We start from the raw sequence: 13,195 nt of genomic DNA on the forward strand, positions 1-13,195 counted from the left end.
TACATGTGTTTTTCTGGATATTTTTGTTGTTATTCTGTCTCTCACTGTTCAAATAAACCTACCATTAAAATTATAGACTGATCCTTTCTTTGTCAGTGGGCAAACGTACAAAATCAGCAGGGGATCAAATACTTTTTTCCCCCACTGTACTTTGAAGAAACTCAAATACACCATTTTTTGATTTGTTGAACACCTTTTTTGGTAACTACATGATTCCATGTGTTATTTCATAGTTCTGATATCTTCACTATTATTCTACAATGTAGAAAATAGTACAAATAAAGAAAAACCCTGGAATGAGGTGTGTCCAAACTTTTGACTGGTACTGTACATATATACAGTGCCTTCGGAAAGTATTCAGACACCTTGACTTTTCCCACGTTTCGTTACAATACAGCCTTGTTCTAAAATTTATTAAATAATTTTTTTCCCTTCAATCTACACACAATACACCATAATGACAAAACAAAAAAGATTTAAATGTTTGCACATCTATTAAAAATAAAAAACACATACCTTATTTATAGAAGTATTCAGACCCTTTGCTATGGGACTTGAAATTGAGCTCAGGTGTATCCTGTTTCCAGTGATCATCTCTAGGAAGAGTCTTGGTGGTTCGAAACTTCTTCCATTTAAGAATGATGGAGGTCACTGTGTTCTTGGCGAACTTCAATGCTGCAGAAATTTGTTGGTACCCTTTCCCAGATCTGTGCCTCGACACAATTCTGTCTCGGAGTTCTACGGACAATTCCTTCGACCTCATGGCTTGATTTTTGCTCTGACATGCACTGTCAACTGTGTGAACTTATACAGACAGGTGTGCCTGTCCAAATCATGTCATATCAATTGAATTTACCACAGGTAGATTACAATCAAGTTGTAGAAACATCTCAAGGACGATCAATGGAAACAGGATGCACCTGAGCTCACTTGAGTCTCATAGCAAAGGGTCTGAATACTTATGTAATAAGGTGTCTGCTCTTTATTTTTAATACATTTGTAAAACAAAAAAATGTAACCCGTTTTCGCTTTGTCCTTATGGGGCATTTGGTGTATATTGATGAGGGAAAAAATGTATTTAATCTATTTTAGAACAAGGCTATAATGTAATGTGATGGACATTTTATACATGTGCTGTTCTAATAACCAATTTCTGAGTTCATGCAAGTGATTGATTGAACAAATCCTCACTTATCAGTATCTGCAATTTGGCAGTACGCCTAGACCTTGTTTTGACAACTTAATATTTCAAGGTCTCAACTTAGAGAGAAGAAGCCTCTTGAGGTATTGGTCTGTCACATGATATGAACCAGTCAGTATTGGTCGGTCACATGAATGAAACAAAACGGTAATGATGAAATAATTATGCTAAATCATGTAAATATAACTTGTCTGTGTATAGCTGTATATAAGACAACTGCTGGAACTGCCCTAGCAGAGCTTCTGACAGACATTCACTATGGTGCATTAAGTTTGTTGGAACCTCTCCAGCTCGCTGACAAACAATGATTCATTTAAAAATTGACTTTGAGTGTCCCTGTTTTTAAGAATTTCCACAACAGTAAAAAGTGAAAGGGTCTGAATACTTTCCAAACACACTGTGTACACACACACAGCACATTCCCATAATAGCCATCACAGAGTGGGCTATAAAAAAATATATGTTTTATTGTAACACCAAATAGGTGCAGTAAAATGTGTTGTTTTATAGGGTCAGCCAAAGTAGTACGGCACCTTAGGATTAAGTACACCTGGCCCAACGCTCTAACCGTTAGGTTACCTGCACCCTATGACTTACACACACACACACACCCCCCGAGTTTTGAAAACACCCTAAGACATGAAAGGATAACTACTGTAAAGCTCAGTATAAAGAGTTTGACTTAATGTTCCATACAAAATGGGTAAATACTCCCAAGATTTATCAGTGCTGTAATGTTTTTAAGCATTGGAACAGTCACACAGACATGTCAGCTACTAACAAGCATTATTCAGGGTGTGATGTTGTTATATAATAGAATAATTGTAAAAACAAAAACCTTTATTTCTCTTTTGTGTTATAAAATCTTAATCTTAAGGTTTTTCTTTATTTTTACTATTTTCTACATTGTATAATAATAGGGAAGAAATCAAAACTATGAAATAACACATATGGAATCATGTACTAACCAAAAAAAAGTGTTAAAACAAATCAAAATAGATTTCATATTTGAGATTCTTCAAAGTAGCCACCCTTTGCCTCGATGGCAGCTTTGCACACTCTTGGCATTCTCTCAACAAGCTTCATGAGGTAGTCACCTGGAATGCATTTCAATTAACAGGTGTGCCTTGTAAAAGTTAAGAAACACAAGCAATGGACATTAGACCAGTGGGAATCTCTCCTTTGGTCGAATGAGTCCAAATTTGAGATTTTTGGTTCCAACCGCCATGTCTTTGGAGAGACGCAGAGTAGGTGAACGGATGATCTCTGCATGTGTGGTTCCCACCGTGAAGCAAGGTGGAGGAGGTGTGATGGTGCTTTGCTGGTGACACTGTGATTTATTTAAAATTCAAGGCACACTTAACTAGCATGGCTACCACAGCATTCTGCAGCGATATGCCATCCCATCTGGTTTGCGCTTCGTGGGACTATCATTTGTTTTTCAACAGGACAATGACCCAACACAGCTCCAGGCTGTGTAAGGGCTATTTGACTAAGAAGGAGAGTGATGGAGTGCTGCATCAGATGACCTGGCCTCCATAATCACCCGACCTCAACCTAATAGAGATGGTTTGGGATGAGTTGGACCGCAGAGTGAAGGAAAAGCAGCCAACAAGTGCTTAGCATATGTGGGAACTCCTTCAAGACTGTTGGAAAAGCATTCCAGGTGAAGCTGGTCGAGAGAATGCCAAGAGTGTGCAAAGCTGTCATCAAGTCAAAGGGTGGCTACTTTGAAGAATCTAAAATATATTTTGATTGTTGAACCCTTTTTTGGTTACTACATTATTCCATATGTGTTATTTCCTAGTTTATGTCTTCACTATTATTATACCATTTTTGACTGGTACTGTATATTTGTATGGCGTATCTTTTTGTTTGATAGTGTGAGTGTGATGGTCTCTTTCTAAAAACTTGAATAAACACTAGGTTTCAGTTCATCTTAATGCTGCTGGCCTGAAGCCTTCATGTTATACTTTCAGCATAACCTATATAGGTCAGATTACTTTTGTAGCACACAATGTCTTGGAGTTTGCTGGGAGGCCATACATTATCTGTATGGAAAGAAAATGCCATGATGTGGCAAGGCACAGAGAGTGCTGCATTTACGAGTGCTGCCACTGGTGCATAACCTTAGCCCATTCATTTTCCACTGACTCACCCCTCTCTTTATGATGGCTTTCCTCAGAAGGCTGACCACATCTCTCCCTTCCACCCCATGCGACTTGAAGCCCTTGGTCCATGACACCAGAATACTCTGCATGAACATACACACGCACGCACACAGACAATGACAACTTCTGGATCATTCTGAAGGCTTAAACCTCCAAATCACGGTTCCTTTTTTCTGTTTAAATTTCAAATGCGGTCCTCAATAGTCAACCTCCTTATTCCTCACCTCATCCAGTTTGGTCTGCTGGCAGGGGAAGGAGAAGGTGAAACCCAGAGGAAGCTTCTGGTTCTTGATCCCCAGCTTCTCCAGGAAGTTAGCAAGACACTCAGCAATATGGTCGAAAAGCTAAGGGCGAAACAGAGGGGTGTTAACATACAGCAGCAAACTGATCAACGTAATAGTAACCCCTTCAGTTCATTGATATGATCTATGGTTTTTCCCACCCCATTTTTCTCGTATTTTAGCGAAATTATAATGTTAGGGTCAAATATTACAAATATGACATAAAAGCCATTACCAACCTCAACCCTTATTGAACATCCCAAATCAAATGTTATTGGTCTCACACACACACACACACACACACACACACACGTGTTTAGCAGATGTTATTGCGGGTGTAGCAAAATGCTTGTGTTTCTAACTCAGTGGAATAATATCTAACAAGTAATATCTAACAATTTCACAACATATACCCAATACACACACATCTAAGTAAAGGAATGGAATTAAGAATATATAAATATACCTGAGATAAATATGACAACCCTAACCAAGAGGACTAAAACAAAGTTGTGTTCAGTAGGCACCAAATGGTAGAAAACCTTTTAAAAACAGAGGAGGTAGCTCGTAGGTGTTCAATATCAATACGATTGTTTTGTTTTCAGTTCTCTATTGTGGAAGGACCACCAGAGGGCAGGCTGGGCTCACGGATAGTAGCCCAACAAGGCATGTGAGACAAGGTAACCAGAGTCAATTAAGCACAGCTGACAGTACGAATGAGATATTCTCTTTGCCCTACAAGAGAGAGGATGGAACCAGCAAGAAGGGGGGAAGATAAACTATCTCTGGAGAATGGCTACGGGGAGATAGGTGCTATCCAAGAAGATCCATTAAGACGGTGACGAATATGTGATTGTTGTTATAGTTTGAAGATAATCGTAATGTGATCCTGTGTCATCTAAAGAAGAAGATGTATGTTGTTCCTTTAGAGATTCTCATTGACTGTGTTGGAGTGTTTGTATTGTCAGAAATCCATCAATAGAGAACTGTGTTGAATCAAGAAAACCTACTCTGGACTCGTTTATTCCACCTTTCCACTTTAGAGTGACACCAAATGACTTGGTCCGCTCACACTATTTTGCACGTACTGAACTTGACCCAGCCTCCGTACTTCCCAGAGATTCAGTCATCCGTTGTCTTTACCAAACACAGTTAGACTTAGAAATACCTATGAAACCCCTATTCCAGAACCAGATGTTCTTCCCAGCATCAAAGTTGGCGATGTTATAGAAATGTCATAAAACAGACCTACCGACATTGATACTGCTTGGTCTGAACGATGAGGGAAAGTGTTTAAAAGGGACAATCAGCAGTTGCTACATACATATCATTCATTTATAAGTAAAAAAATGTATCTGTTGATTCTTGAAGAATATAACTTATGACTCATGAGCTTATTAGTTTCGTACCCCATCAGAACCCAAAATAGAAAACCGTTTTACACCAATATTTGTAAATAAAGTAAATGTAAACAAACAAGTTACAGCCTCATAACATAGTTAAAACTATAATTTTGATATCATTGATGGTCAGTCCTTGCATCCATAGGTCTGTGTGTTAATTACATTTCTCCAGCCCCATCCCTCAGCTTTTTACAGAAACAGTGGTGGGGTGGTTGCTTTGTTATTGTTTCAACTCCCGATTGGCCGTTTAAGAAGTCACTGTAATAAGGTCAAGCATCTGGCCCATTGCAGGGATTTGCTGTGTGAATTTAGGTCATTCCTGATGTCCATTGAAATGAACATCCCCTTCTCCTCTCACCTCTTCGCCACTGCCCCTCATCAGCTCCTCAGAAATGGCATAGATCTGGTTCTCCATCTCCACCTTCTGCTTCCCGTTGTCAGACACCTTCACCAGCAGGACCCGGAAGTTGGTCCCACCCAGATCTAGAGCCAGGAAGTCTCCCTTTTCTGGAAGAGTCAGGGAAAAAACACACATACTCAAAAATGCTGTAAAGCAAGAAAAAAAAATAGATACAAAAAAAATTACAAATAACAGTACTAAGTCTACTAAACTGCAATAGCGAGGGTAAAGAAAACAGGTATGCTCTACCAAATATTTAAGTGGGAATGTGGTGCTCGTCTTGGTAAATAAATTATATACTACAAGTCTTCCAAACAGCCTATATGGAGGAGGACAACAATAAATCCAAGAATGTACCAAAACTAGGCCTAATGGTATTTTTCATGTCAAAGTACTATTTTATAAAAAAAGTGTATACGTTTCTACCACAGTCTTTATGAAAGCTACAAAGCTGCAATAGAGATAACCATGAGCAGCAATAATGTTGATTGGAGCAGAGGTGATCACGGGTCAGACAAATGAATTTCATTACAACCACAAAGGACTTTGACCATGAAGCAGTAGGCTCCTTCTGAACATCGGAGTCCTCTTTGAAAAGTGATGTCTTTCACCCATTGCCAATAACATACCCATGACCTGCTACCATTTTTATGAGATATAAAGGTGAATCTTTCAATGGACTGACCTTATGTTATAATACATAACAACCAACATAAAATGTTAATACCAAACTAAGGTTTTATTCAACGCAATAAACAAGTATAAAATACGTTTTGAATCTTGTCACATTTTTTGAGTGAATAGACTACCTAACATTCAACATTTCAATGTCCCTTTCATTGAAATGTCCTTTTCAAAGTGAGGTTTACATGATCAATGGCTAACCACATAATTTAGACTGAAAAGAAAACCACATCGAAAGGAAGGAGAGAGAGAACGAGGAGAGAGTCAGAAGTAGTGCTGTCACACACACACACACACACACACAATACCAGATTTGTTCGATACAGATAATATTTTTTTTAACATTGAACAATATATTGATAACTGGTAGAACAAATAAAATAACAAATAGAATATCTAATTTCTGAAGCTTCTATACTGCAATAGTCTGGTCACATTAGATGTCGAGAGTCTATATACCAGCATTCCCCATGCGGGGGGGCTGGCAGCACTAGCTCACTATTTGGGAGACAGAGATACTAATGAATATCCACCAACAAACTTTATTTTAGAGCTGGCAGAATATGTTTTAAAGTATAACTATTTTAGGTTTGATGATGAATACTACCTCCAAACGAATGGAACGTCGATGGGCTCCACATTCGATCCGAGCTATGCTAACCTTTATGTGGGTCTATTTGAAGAACGTTTAGTCATTAACAAAAACGAAAATCCATTTTTGAATAAAATCCTGAAGTGGTATCGATATATTGACGACATTTTTTGCATATGGGAAGGAACTGAACAAGAGCTGTCAGATTTTATGGCACTACTCAATGACATGGATCCCAATCTCAAATTTACTATTGAAAGTGACACTCAACGCGTTCATTACCTCGATATGTGGATTGAGAAATCAAATGGAACCCTGTTTACAACTCTGTATCGAAAAGAAACAGACAGAAATACTCTATTACAGGGGGACAGCTTCCACCCTGAGCCATTAAAAAGAGGACTTCCTAGAAGCCAGTTTTTCAGACTGCGCCGTATATGCTATTCCAATGATGATTATCTAGAAAAAGCAGCGGAGATGCGCACTAGGTTTCTAAGAAGAGGCTATTCGCCACAATGTGTGGATGAAGCTCTTCATTTGGCATTGGGAAAAACACGAGATGAATTGTTACAAAAAAGACCAGCTAAAGCAAAAGAACACTCCGTTATGTTCACAACCACATATACTTTGAATTCGCGAAAAGTGGGAGGTGTGGTTAAGAAACATTGGCATATTTTATCATCGGAACCCAGCTTTGCCGGCTGAATTCAAGAATCCACCACTCATTGTGTATAGGAGAGGTCGCAATTTGCGCGATAAATTGGTTCATGCCAACTGCCAGCCACGAAAGAAAATCAGCCAGGCTCTTTTACGCCCGCTACCAAATGGTAGCTATAAATGTAGAGGATGCGCACAGTGCAACAATATGATGTGTGAATATTTCTGCCACCCACACACAGGAAAACGGTTTCAAATTAACGATATCATCACGTGCACCACCACCCATGTTATTTACATTATTAAATGTCCATGTGGGCTCTGCTATGTCGGTAAAACCTCTGGTTCTCTCAAACAGAGAATTAGTGAACATAAAAGTTCAATCAGGAGAAACGACAGGGATTATCCAGTCGCAGTACATTTTAATGACCAAAAGCATGACATTTCTACCTTTAGATTTTGTGGTATAGAGAAAGTTAAGATATCAGACAGGGGAGGTGATATTAATAATACTCTGAGCAAAAGAGAATGTTTTTGGATTTTCACCCTCCAGACATTATTTCCTAAAGGACTTAATGATGAAATGCCTATGTATGTTATGTTGTGAATTTAAAATATGTTCCTATTTAAGATTACTTTGTTTTTTCGTATGATGTACCAAATGATTAATGAAAACTTGCTATGTCCTCGTTGTGATTTTATGGACGTGTTCGGTACGTCTTGTCTATACACTTTTGTAATATTTGTGAAATGCATATTGTTATGTTTGGTAGCACTTATTTATTTTTCCTTTGCCTCCAACCCCTTTCCATACGTGGAACGGATGTGGGTGGGGCTAGGTCTACATAGAGGTGCTGTTTTCTGAAAATTCACAAAAGCTCTGACGAAGGCCGTTAGGCCGATACGTAAGCTTATTAAATATCAGTGATACTATCAAGAACAGTGTGCGGTTTCCTTTTTTCATTCATACTGCAATAGTCTACCATAGACATTTAGTCTACAGCAGTGTCCCCCCATGCACTAAACAACTGATTCAAATAACCAACTCATCATCAAGCTTTGATTATTTGTTGACATAGTGCACATAAAAATAACTTTTGACGTTAAATTGCCATGTACCGAACACAAATACAAGTTAAATGGCTTTCGTTCGCCTTTTCAACTCTACTGATGGTTGTGTCAAAAACTGTTGCGTTATATAGCAAATGTGCCCACTCTGGTCTTGGCATGTGCGCTATAGACAACAACTCGCAGATAGGCCACCTACATTATGAGATTATTATGGATAAGAGAGTTATTTGTATTTGTCAAATGGCAACCAAGCATTGATCATGTCACCAGAATAAAACCCTCATTATTTATTGGAAAGGAGCATCAAGCTCATCACTTTGCACATTCACCACCCTGTGAAGTTCATCACTTATTTAATCTGTAGCCTAATAAACTGCACTGTACTGCTTTGTAACACCTTTTACTTAGTTGTTGTAACACCTTTTACTTAGTATTCCCATAGTTCGCTTCTGCAGACAGTTTGGTCAACAAGCTGCGGGCACTGAGCTATAATAAAAGTTGTGTGTGTGAAGGTATGAAATTTAAGTTTGAAGAAGCCATGCTCTTCTTGCTTGCTTCTTAAGTGGCTTGCTCGTGTCAGCTGCATGTGCAAACACAGCCTGGCTAGCTACTGCCCCCTTCAGTAATTTGTCTGAATCTTTGACGTCACCTGAGACACATTTGAGATAAGTACAGAAAGTAACAATAATTTGTCTGACTCTTTGACAGAGTCGATCCTTTCAATCCATATATGATGTCACGTGAGACACATTTGACATAAGTACAGAAAGTAACAATTCTAGTACCAAACCGCTTTTCATGTTTTAGTATAAAAAAAGTACAGACGTTTCGGTATATCGTGCAACACTAGTCAAAAGAGCGAGAGAGAGAGAGACAAGATAGAGAGGCAGAGAAAGTGATGAGAAAGAGGGAGGGAGACATAACAGTGGTTCAGCTGGATAGACACTTATCTGCTAGGTTGGCGTTTAATATGCCAATAATGACCAGAGTCAACAGGCTGAGCAAACAGAGGTTTGGCCTGGGTGCTTTTGTACTTCCTCTGCAATTCACATTTACCATTCCTCTCCAGTCACTTATGACAAATCACCTTCCCCAGTCTCCAAGAGTGGTTTTTGATATGCCACCTGATATACTTTTGATATGCCCCGGTCACAGTCACGAACACAGGTCAAACTCAAAGGAAAATGCAGCTGGGACATTTCAATGTTCATGCAGCATAGGCCTACCGCTAGAGTGTAATGTCTAGATGGGATACAGCTACGTCAACATTTTTTTGGGGGGACATTTTAGCTAACCTTAACCCTTTTCCTAACCTTAACCTAATTCTCCTAAGCTGCTACGTTAATTCTCCTAACCTGCTGGTAAGTTCTTCTAACCTGCAAAAAAAAGTCAATTTTGACAAAAGCTGTATCCCTCCTAGAGTGCATGCCCAATTCATTTCATTCAAAGTGGTATGCTAGTGTGGATGGATATTATAACAGAGCCCAGATTTTCTATGTACCATTCTTCACCAGCATACTCTCATTAGCTAAGGGTTCATCATGGTTCTGGAGATCCAAAGGGGTGCACATTTTGTTCTTGACCTAGCACTCACACACCCAATTTAAATCAAAAGGCTTGATGAGTGGGTTAGTTGAATCAAGTGGGTGAGTGCTAGGGCAAGAACAAAAAGGTGCCCAGATTGAGAAACTAGGGCGAAGATTGAGAAACCCTGATCTAAAGGGCTGTCAAACAAAAGAACTCCCTCCTATTCTCACCTCAACAACCAGTCCATAGTTGACATATATATATATATATATATATATATATATATTTTTTTTTTAATTTCACCTTTATTTAACCAGGTAGGCAAGTTGAGAACATGTTCTCATTTACAATTGCGACCTGGCCAAGATAAAGCAAAGCAGTTCGACAACATACAAAAACACAGAGTTACACATGGAGTAAAACAACATACAATCAATGATACAGTAGACAAAAATAAGACTATATACAATGTGAGCAAATGATGTGAGATAAGGGAGGTAAAGGCAAAAAAAGGCCATGGTGGCAAAGTAAATAAAGTATAGCAAGTAAAACACTGGAATGGTAGAATTATAATTTGAAGAAAGTTCAAAGTTAAAATATAAATAATATGGTGCAAAGGAGCAAAATAATAAATAAAATAAATAAATACAGTAGGGGAAGAGGTAGTAGTTTGGGCTAAATTATAGATGGGCTATGTACAGGTGCAGTGATCTGGGAGCTGCTCTGATAGCTGGTGCTTAAAGCTAGTGAGGGAGATAAGTGTTTCCAGTTTCAGAGATTTTTGTAGTTCGTTCCAGTCATTGGCAGCAGAGAACTGGAAGGAGAGACGACCAAAGGAGGAGTTGGCTTTAGGGGTGACCAGAGAGATATACCTGCTGGAGCGCGTGCTACAGGTGGGTGCTGCTATGGTGACCAGTGAGCGGAGATAAGGGGGGACTTTACCTAGCAGGGTCTTGTAGATGACCTGGAGCCAATGTGTTTGGCGACGATTATGAAGCGAAGGCCAGCCAACGAGAGTGTACAGGTCGCAGTGGTGGGTAGTATATGGGGCTTTGGTGACAAAACGGATGGCACTGTGATAGACTGCATCCAGCTTGTTGAGTAGGGTATTGGAGGCTATTTTGTAAATGACATCGCCGAAGTCGAGGATTGGTAGGATGGTCAGTTTTACGAGGGTATGTTTGGCAGCATGAGTGAAGGATGCTTTGTTGCGAAATAGGAAGCCAATTCTAGATTTAACTTTGGATTGGATATGATTGATGTGAGTCTGGAAGGAGCGTTTACAGTCTAACCAGACACCTAGGTATTTGTAGTTATCCACAAATTCTAAGTCAGAACCGTCCAGAGAAGTGATGCTGGACAGGCGGGCAGGTGCAGGCAGCGATTGGTTGAAGAGCATGCATTTAGTTTTACTTGTATTTAAGAGCAGTTGGAGACCACGGAAGGAGAGTTGTATGGCATTGAAGCTCGTCTGGAGGGTTGTTAACACAGTGTCCAAAGAAGGGCCAGAAGTATACAGAATGGTGTCGTCTGCGTAGAGGTGGATCAGAGATTCACCAGCAGCAAGAGCGACATCATTGATGTATACAGAGACATTTATAAGCATGGGTTGTGCTGTTTCTTGAAGATTCCAATGACTGTGCATGAGAAGGCTTGAAGGCCAGGTCTTCTGACACCAATGGCACTTTTTCATTCAATACAGGTAAAATAAGATTAAAAAACACTTTAGATGGGGCCAGAGTCATATAGCTATAAATATATATATATCCATCTATGGCTCTTAACTGGGCTTAGCTGTATCATTCTGAACACAGTTCACTGACACAGGTCATAATCTGCAGCTGAGACACACAGCTTCAGGATTTATGTGCTTTTCACCACCAGTCTCTCATTTGCCATCTAAACAACTGTCACTCAAAAAACTTCCTACCAGCCTGCCCTCATCTAAGCAAGTTACCAATATGAAATTATTGATGGATTGTGCAATTTTTCTTATTCCTGCACAGTGCATTAGTAGGCAAGGCATGGGTCTCTATGGACTCTAAGAAGGGCCTGTGGCATGGATGTACTGAGATTTCTCCAGGCCTCCCTGAAGAAAGAAGTCTTCTGACCTCAATGGGACTTCATGATTAAATAACATTTAAGTCTGCGTCCCAAATGGCACCCTATTACCTTTATAGTGAACTACTTTTGACCAGTACTTTTGGCCAGTCCCACTGTAAAGGGAATGTGGTGCCATTTGGGACACAACGTAAATAAAATAGAAATTACTCAACAGATGTCTGTGAGACCCCCTCTCCACCGACCCCCTTACCTGTCCCGTCAGGGGTGGAGCGCACAAACGTGGGCAGCATCTTCACAGCGGCCGTAGGGTTGGAGTCACGGCCCAGCCCCTTATCCATCTCCCTCCGGAACCTCTCAGACACGTCGATCAGGTTCTCGTCCGATAACCGCAGGTGGTACAAGAATTTATCCACCTTAAGAGGGAGAGAAAGAAAACAGAGTAAGATAGAATACAGTGCATTCGGAAAGTTCAGACCCAATTACTTTTTCCACATTTTGTTACGTTACATCCTTATTCTAAAATTGAATGAATAATTTTTTTCCATCAATCTACACAAAATATCCCATAACGACGAAGCAAAAACAGGTTTAGACATTTTTGCAAATATACACTACCGTTCAAAAGTTTGAGGTCACGTAGAAATGTCCTTGTTTTTGAAAGAAAAGCAATTTTTTTGTCCATTAAAATAACATCAAATTGATCAGAAATACAGTGTAGACATTGTTAATGTTGTAAATGACAATTGTAGATGGAAACGGCAGCTTTTAATGGAATATCTACATAGACGTACAGATGTCCATTATCAGCAACCATCACTCCTGTGTTCCAGTGGCACGATGTGTTAGCTAATCCACGTTTATAATTTTAAAAAGGCTAATTGATCATTAGAAAACCCTTTTGCAATTACAGTTGAAGTCGGAAGTTTACATTCAAAGGCACACACCTGTCTCTATAAGGTCCCACAGTTGACAGTGAATGTCAGAGCAAAAACCAAGCCATGAGGTCGCAGGAATTGTCAGTAGAGCTCCGAGACAGGATTGTGTCAAGGTACAGATCTGGGGAAGGGTACCAAAACATTTCTGCAGCATTGAAGGTCCCAAAGAACACAGTGGCCTCCATTATTCTTAAATGGAAGTAAACTCA

The 13,195-nt window shown here is 39.5% G+C and overlaps 1 protein-coding gene across 1 annotated transcript in view; it reads right to left on the reverse strand.

Moving 5' to 3' along the window:
- Positions 1-13,195, reverse strand: part of LOC106580495 (hexokinase-2) — a 96,669-nt gene that overhangs the window by 64,434 nt on the left and 19,040 nt on the right. Inside the window, exons 2-5 of the mRNA XM_014161633.2 lie at positions 12,302-12,464; positions 5,415-5,563; positions 3,597-3,716; positions 3,360-3,455 (exon numbers count right to left, since the gene is read on the reverse strand). Coding sequence (XP_014017108.2) covers positions 3,360-3,455; positions 3,597-3,716; positions 5,415-5,563; positions 12,302-12,464 — 528 coding nt within the window. The remainder of the gene's footprint in view (positions 1-3,359; positions 3,456-3,596; positions 3,717-5,414; positions 5,564-12,301; positions 12,465-13,195) is intronic.

This window comes from Salmo salar, chromosome ssa20 (genome assembly GCF_905237065.1).
Source record: "Salmo salar chromosome ssa20, Ssal_v3.1, whole genome shotgun sequence".
In the NCBI taxonomy this organism is placed as follows: Eukaryota; Metazoa; Chordata; class Actinopteri; order Salmoniformes; family Salmonidae; genus Salmo; species Salmo salar.